The 7,372-nt window shown below is 39.8% G+C and overlaps 1 protein-coding gene across 1 annotated transcript; it reads right to left on the reverse strand.

Moving 5' to 3' along the window:
• Positions 1–354: 354 nt before the first annotated feature.
• On the reverse strand, positions 355–1,001 carry LOC137585446 (uncharacterized). Its single transcript, XM_068301217.1, has 3 exons — positions 746–1,001; positions 509–685; positions 355–445 (listed from the first exon to the last, which is right to left on the reverse strand). Exons 1-3 carry the CDS (start codon positions 978–980, stop codon positions 408–410), a joined length of 450 nt encoding a protein of 149 aa, XP_068157318.1. The 5' UTR covers positions 981–1,001; the 3' UTR covers positions 355–407.
• Between the last annotated feature and the right edge of the window lie 6,371 nt (positions 1,002–7,372).

Genomic DNA, 7,372 nt, shown 5'->3' on the forward strand with positions numbered 1-7,372 from the left:
ATTCCATTCATTTTGCTAGAACAAAGCATTGATCATTAAACAGATGTTCCAAGTACTATATTAGTTCACAGCTTTATTATTATATCTGATTAATTTCGACTTAAGACAGTCGTTGTTAAAAGCTGAAGCGAAAGCCTTTCCAAAAAACTGTGTATTGAGCCCGTTGTTAACTCATTTCTCTTTTTACCTTGTAATATATTTTGCAATAACAATTGGCTAGGTCAAAAATCCAAAAACTGCTGAACAAACAGAACACAAATTGTACAACAAAATCTTAAAGACTGAGAAAGTATTGTTTTATATATATTATATTATATTTCCTTATCAAAATCAAGAGCCAACTTTAAGTCGAAATGCTGTTGACATTCAAAAAAACTTTATTTTTGACTTTAACACTAATTTATTGTTTATTGACAAGTCCCTTGAGTTGGTTCACCCACGTAAGCTATAAAAAAGAGTTTTTTGGGAATTATTAAAGTCCTAGGGACAGTGAAATCCTTTTACTTACCTTCGCCGCTAAGACACGAATAGACATTTAATAGACAGCGATTGGTAAATGTCAATTGGCGCTCCTTATTATTGCCGTTGGCATCAACATAGGGAAACCAACCACAGACCTGTGGTCCTGTTGTTGGACATGTCACTGCTGCACACTGACTACTGCACCGATCGACCGCGACCATGGCTAATAGAAGACGATACATTTAGTCAAGACACTTTATACCAAAATAGGCCATTCACTTACGTTGCAGACACTGATTCACTCTCATACAATTCTCTGAGCCGAAGATGCAACCGTTTTGATAGACTCGACACATCCCATTCACAATGGTCCACACCAAAGATTTGTAGTAGGGCGAGCATCGGGCTCGCCATATGCATCGATTGGAGCAATCTCTTACTAAAGTTGAATTTCGTTGGGACTGTACCAATCCAACCCCAAGAATAACCAATAAAAATGACAACTTGTATAGATCCATGACGAGGGAAGGCAACTGAACCTACTGCCGGATGGAAGCCATATATAAGCAGAAATACCATTGTATTTCATATTGGTATGCAAATATTTACCGAATGGAACAGCTGTGTCTTTTCATGTCATCACATAATGATGAGAGCTTTGTTAAGTTCTCTGTATTTGTCAATAAGAATATTATTTAATGATTTACTTATGAATAATACCGGTAAATACTAATAATTCAATTCTGGATTTGTTCCACACCAAATTAGTGCCAAAAAGTTTCACCACCATGGATTAACCTACGACTTCAAAGTGTTGAAATGTGTATCCATTGGGGATTTCTTATTCAAGAGCCAGATTTAAATACAATTGCAGTTGATTTCAAATTTCAAATTATATCCTTGTGGTAAGGAGAAAATTGGAACAACCTGGGCCAAAGATGTGTTTCATTGGTCTTTACCGATTGTCGATTGGAAACTGTTATGTATAGCCGGGTCTCTTGATAATATCTGTATTTGTCAATATCTGTCAACTATTTTAAGCTAACTATGATTTACCAATTGAGTTTTGATTTTACACGACTGTGCGATAAACGAAAGGAAGGAAACCAGTTTTGGATTTGCAATCAATTGGCCACGTCAAAGAAAGATCTCTTCCCAAGTGCGTTAATCGTCTGGTTATTTATTCATACATCCTTTTCCGGAGCCTCCAGGATCAGGACTATCGATCTGCATTTAAGGATTTTCAATATCCTTCCAAAAATATTGCTCGAATTTTTGTAAGGGGGGAGGTCAGAAAAATGGCAAAAAACTACAAATGTCTTTATAACTCGGTCATTTAAAGGACGATCAGGATGTCCTTTGGTCAGATTGTAGTCCTTGATGATCCACATCGACTGACACTCTTAGATCCTGGAATGTCCTTTTAGGAGTTGAGATAAAAAGATATTTTTGTTTATGAAAAAATGTTACTTAACTCGCGAGTCCTTTGCAGGATCAGGACGAAAGTGGTGCATACACATTGCAACCATTGAGGAGTATCGTTGGTGCAAAGGACATCCCGATAGTCCTGCGGAGAGCTGAGATATTAAGGGTTTTGTAGTTTTCTCCAGATTTTTTGATTCTTTGCTTTAATTTGGGACTTAGAAAAAATTGCATTAAATTTGGGACTTGGAAAAAATTACAAGTCAAAAAACAGAAAGGTGCTAATAACTCGGCAGTTTTAAGGATGAGCGGGATGTCCTTGGGCCAGATGGAAGTCCTTGCTCATGCGCGTCGACTGACGTTACCATGTCCTGGAATGTCCTTCAAATATCTGCAAAAAAAGGTCCTTTTCAGAAAATTTCATGTCCTGCATCCTTAGACGACCCCAAGTTTTTTTGATGCCAATCGATAGAGATCATCAAGGACTTTCTAGGAAACCATGTCCTTTCGTCCTGCGACAGGATTTGTGGATTCTAGAGCTAAAAAACGTAAAAAGGATAATTTTCTCGAGGCCATATCTCGGCAGGACATTGTTCGATTCCACCAGGACACGCTTTTTGGAGCCTCCAGGATCAGGACCATCGATCTGCGTTCAAGGATTTCCATTATCCTTCCAAAAATATTGCTCGAACTTTTGTAAGGGGGAGAGTCAGAAAAAGGCCAAAAATCGCAAAAATACAAGAAATATCCTTATTACTTAGCCATTTCAAGGACGATCTGGATGTCCTTTGGTCAGACTGCAGTCCTTGTTCATCCGCATCGACTGACACTATCAGATCCTGGAATGTCCTTTTGGGAGCTGAGATAAAAGGACTTTTTTAATTATGACAAAATAGGAATTATCTCGGGAGTCCTTTGAAGGATCAGGACGAAAGTGGTGGCCAAACATTCCAATCATTGAGGACTACTGTTGGTGTAAAGGACATCCCGATAGTCCTGCGGAGAGCTGAGATATTAAGGATTTTGTAGTTTTCTCCAGATTTTTTGATTCTTTGCTTTAATTTGGGACTTAGAAAAAATTGCATTAAATTTGGGACTTGGAAAAAATTACAAGTCAAAAAACAGAAAGGTGCTAATAACTCGGCAGTTTTAAGGATGAGCGGGATGTCCTTGGGCCAGATGGAAGTCCTTGCTCATGCGCGTCGACTGACGTTACCATGTCCTGGAATGTCCTTCAAATATCTGCAAAAAAAAGGTCCTTTTCAGAAAATTTCATGTCCTGCATCCTTAGACGACCCCAAGTTTTTTTTGATGCCAATCGATAGAGATCATCAAGGACTTTCTAGGAAACCATGTCCTTTCGTCCTGCGACAGGATTTGTGGATTCTAGAGCTAAAAAACGTAAAAAGGATAATTTTCTCGAGGCCATATCTCGGCAGGACATTGTTCGATTCCACCAGGACACGCTTTTTTGGAGCCTCCAGGATCAGGACCATCGATCTGCGTTCAAGGATTTCCATTATCCTTCCAAAAATATTGCTCGAACTTTTGTAAGGGGGAGAGTCAGAAAAAGGCCAAAAATCGCAAAAATACAAGAAATATCCTTATTACTTAGCCATTTCAAGGACGATCTGGATGTCCTTTGGTCAGACTGCAGTCCTTGTTCATCCGCATCGACTGACACTATCAGATCCTGGAATGTCCTTTTGGGAGCTGAGATAAAAGGACTTTTTTAATTATGACAAATTAGGAATTATCTCGGGAGTCCTTTGAAGGATCAGGACGAAAGTGGTGGCCAAACATTCCAATCATTGAGGACTACTGTTGGTGTAAAGGACATCCCGATAGTCCTGCGAAGAGCTGAGATATTAAGGATTTTGTAGTTTTCTCCAGATTTTTTGATTCTTTGCTTTAATTTGGGACTTAGAAAAAATTGCATTAAATTTGGGACTTGGAAAAAATTACAAGTCAAAAAACAGAAAGGTGCTAATAACTCGGCAGTTTTAAGTCCTTGCTCATGCGCGTCGACTGACGTTACCATGTCCTGGAATGTCCTTCAAATATCTGCAAAAAAAGGTCCTTTTCAGAAAATTTCATGTCCTGCATCCTTAGACGACCCCAAGTTTTTTTGATGCCAATCGATAGAGATCATCAAGGACTTTCTAGGAAACCATGTCCTTTCGTCCTGCGACAGGATTTGTGGATTCTAGAGCTAAAAAACGTAAAAAGGATAATTTTCTCGAGGCCATATCTCGGCAGGACATTGTTCGATTCCACCAGGACACGCTTTTTTGGAGCCTCCAGGATCAGGACCATCGATCTGCGTTCAAGGATTTCCATTATCCTTCCAAAAATATTGCTCGAATTTTTGTAAGGGGGAGAGTCAGAAAAAGGCCAAAAATCGCAAAAATACAAGAAATATCCTTATTACTTAGCCATTTCAAGGACGATCTGGATGTCCTTTGGTCAGACTGCAGTCCTTGTTCATCCGCATCGACTGACACTATCAGATCCTGGAATGTCCTTTTGGGAGCTGAGATAAAAGGACTTTTTAATTATGACAAATTAGGAATTATCTCGGGAGTCCTTTGAAGGATCAGGACGAAAGTGGTGGCCAAACATTCCAATCATTGAGGACTACTGTTGGTGTAAAGGACGTACCGATAGTCCTGCGGAGAGCTGAGATATTAAGGATTTTGTAGTTTTCTCCAGATTTTTTGATTCTTTGCTTTAATTTGGGACTTAGAAAAAATTGCATTAAATTTGGGACTTGGAAAAAATTACAAGTCAAAAAACAGAAAGGTGCTAATAACTCGGCAGTTTTAAGGATGAGCGGGATGTCCTTGGGCCAGATGAAAGTCCTTGCTCATGCGCGTCGACTGACGTTACCATGTCCTGGAATGTCCTTCAAATATCTGCAAAAAAAGGTCCTTTTCAGAAAATTTCATGTCCTGCATCCTTAGACGACCCCAAGTTTTTTTGATGCCAATCGATAGAGATCATCAAGGACTTTCTAGGAAACCATGTCCTTTCGTCCTGCGACAGGATTTGTGGATTCTAGAGCTAAAAAACGTAAAAAGGATAATTTTCTCGAGGCCATATCTCGGCAGGACATTGTTCGATTCCACCAGGACACGCTTTTTTGGAGCCTCCAGGATCAGGACCATCGATCTGCGTTCAAGGATTTCCATTATCCTTCCAAAAATATTGCTCGAATTTTTGTAAGGGGGAGAGTCAGAAAAATGGCCAAAAATTGCAAAAATACAAGAAATATCCTTATTACTCAGCCATTTTAAGGACGATCAGGATGTCCTTTGGTCAGACTGCAGTCCTTGTTGATCCGCATCGACTGACACTATCAGATCCTGGAATGTCCTTTTGGGAGCTGAGATAAAAGGACTTTTTTAATTATGACAAATTAGGAATTATCTCGGGAGTCCTTTGAAGGATCAGGACGAAAGTGGTGGCCAAACATTCCAATCATTGAGGACTACTGTTGGTGTAAAGGACGTACCGATAGTCCTGCGGAGAGCTGAGATATTAAGGATTTTGTAGTTTTCTCCAGATTTTTTGATTCTTTGCTTTAATTTGGGACTTAGAAAAAATTGCATTAAATTTGGGACTTGGAAAAAATTACAAGTCAAAAAACAGAAAGGTGCTAATAACTCGGCAGTTTTAAGGATGAGCGGGATGTCCTTGGGCCAGATGAAAGTCCTTGCTCATGCGCGTCGACTGACGTTACCATGTCCTGGAATGTCCTTCAAATATCTGCAAAAAAAGGTCCTTTTCAGAAAATTTCATGTCCTGCATCCTTAGACGACCCCAAGTTTTTTTTGATGCCAATCGATAGAGATCATCAAGGACTTTCTAGGAAACCATGTCCTTTCGTCCTGCGACAGGATTTGTGGATTCTAGAGCTAAAAAACGTAAAAAGGATAATTTTCTCGAGGCCATATCTCGGCAGGACATTGTTCGATTCCACCAGGACACGCTTTTTTGGAGCCTCCAGGATCAGGACCATCGATCTGCGTTCAAGGATTTCCATTATCCTTCCAAAAATATTGCTCGAATTTTTGTAAGGGGGAGAGTCAGAAAAATGGCCAAAAATCGCAAAAATACAAGAAATATCCTTATTACTCAGCCATTTCAAGGACGATCAGGATGTCCTTTGGTCAGACTGCAGTCCTTGTTCATCCGCATCGACTGACACTATCAGATCCTGGAATGTCCTTTTGGGAGCTGAGATAAAAGGACTTTTTTAATTATGACAAATTAGGAATTATCTCGGGAGTCCTTTGAAGGATCAGGACGAAAGTGGTGGCCAAACATTCCAATCATTGAGGACTACTGTTAGTGTAAAGGACATCCCGATAGTCCTGCGGAGAGCTGAGATATTAAGGATTTTGTAGTTTTCTCCAGATTTTTTGATTCTTTGTCTTTAATTTGGGACTTAGAAAAAATTGCATTAAATTTGGGACTTGGAAAAAATTACAAGTCAAAAAACAGAAAGGTGCTAATAACTCGGCAGTTTTAAGGATGAGCGGGATGTCCTTGGGCCAGATGAAAGTCCTTGCTCATGCGCGTCGACTGACGTTACCATGTCCTGGAATGTCCTTCAAATATCTGCAAAAAAAGGTCCTTTTCAGAAAATTTCATGTCCTGCATCCTTAGACGACCCCAAGTTTTTTTGATGCCAATCGATAGAGATCATCAAGGACTTTCTAGGAAACCATGTCCTTTCGTCCTGCGACAGGATTTGTGGATTCTAGAGCTAAAAAACGTAAAAAGGATAATTTTCTCGAGGCCATATCTCGGCAGGACATTGTTCGATTCCACCAGGACACGCTTTTTTGGAGCCTCCAGGATCAGGACCATCGATCTGCGTTCAAGGATTTCCATTATCCTTCCAAAAATATTGCTCGAATTTTTGTAAGGGGGAGAGTCAGAAAAATGGCCAAAAATCGCAAAAATACAAGAAATATCCTTATTACTCAGCCATTTCAAGGACGATCAGGATGTCCTTTGGTCAGACTGCAGTCCTTGTTGATCCGCATCGACTGACACTATCAGATCCTGGAATGTCCTTTTGGGAGCTGAGATAAAAGGACTTTTTTAATTATGACAAATTAGGAATTATCTCGGGAGTCCTTTGAAGGATCAGGACGAAAGTGGTGGCCAAACATTCCAATCATTGAGGACTACTGTTGGTGTAAAGGACGTACCGATAGTCCTGCGGAGAGCTGAGATATTAAGGATTTTGTAGTTTTCTCCAGATTTTTTGATTCTTTGCTTTAATTTGGGACTTAGAAAAAATTGCATTAAATTTGGGACTTGGAAAAAATTACAAGTCAAAAAACAGAAAGGTGCTAATAACTCGGCAGTTTTAAGGATGAGCGGGATGTCCTTGGGCCAGATGAAAGTCCTTGCTCATGCGCGTCGACTGACGTTACCATGTCCTGGAATGTCCTTCAAATATCTGCAAAAAAAG

Source organism: Drosophila tropicalis, unplaced genomic scaffold (assembly GCF_018151085.1).
Source record: "Drosophila tropicalis isolate 14030-0801.00 unplaced genomic scaffold, ASM1815108v1 contig_878, whole genome shotgun sequence".
NCBI classification, from domain to species: Eukaryota; Metazoa; Arthropoda; class Insecta; order Diptera; family Drosophilidae; genus Drosophila; species Drosophila tropicalis.

Excerpts from the sequence above, each read along its gene's own strand:
- LOC137585446 (XM_068301217.1), bottom strand. The coding sequence starts at position 980 with ATGGATCTATACAAGTTGTCATTTTTATTGGTTATTCTTGGGGTTGGA. Across the intron at positions 686-745 it reads AGTGAATCAGTGTCTGCAAC|CCATGGTCGCGGTCGATCGG; the intron begins GTAAGTGAATGG and ends GTCTTCTATTAG. Across the intron at positions 446-508 it reads TTCGTGTCTTAGCGGCGAAG|CTTACGTGGGTGAACCAACT; the intron begins GTAAGTAAAAGG and ends TCTTTTTTATAG.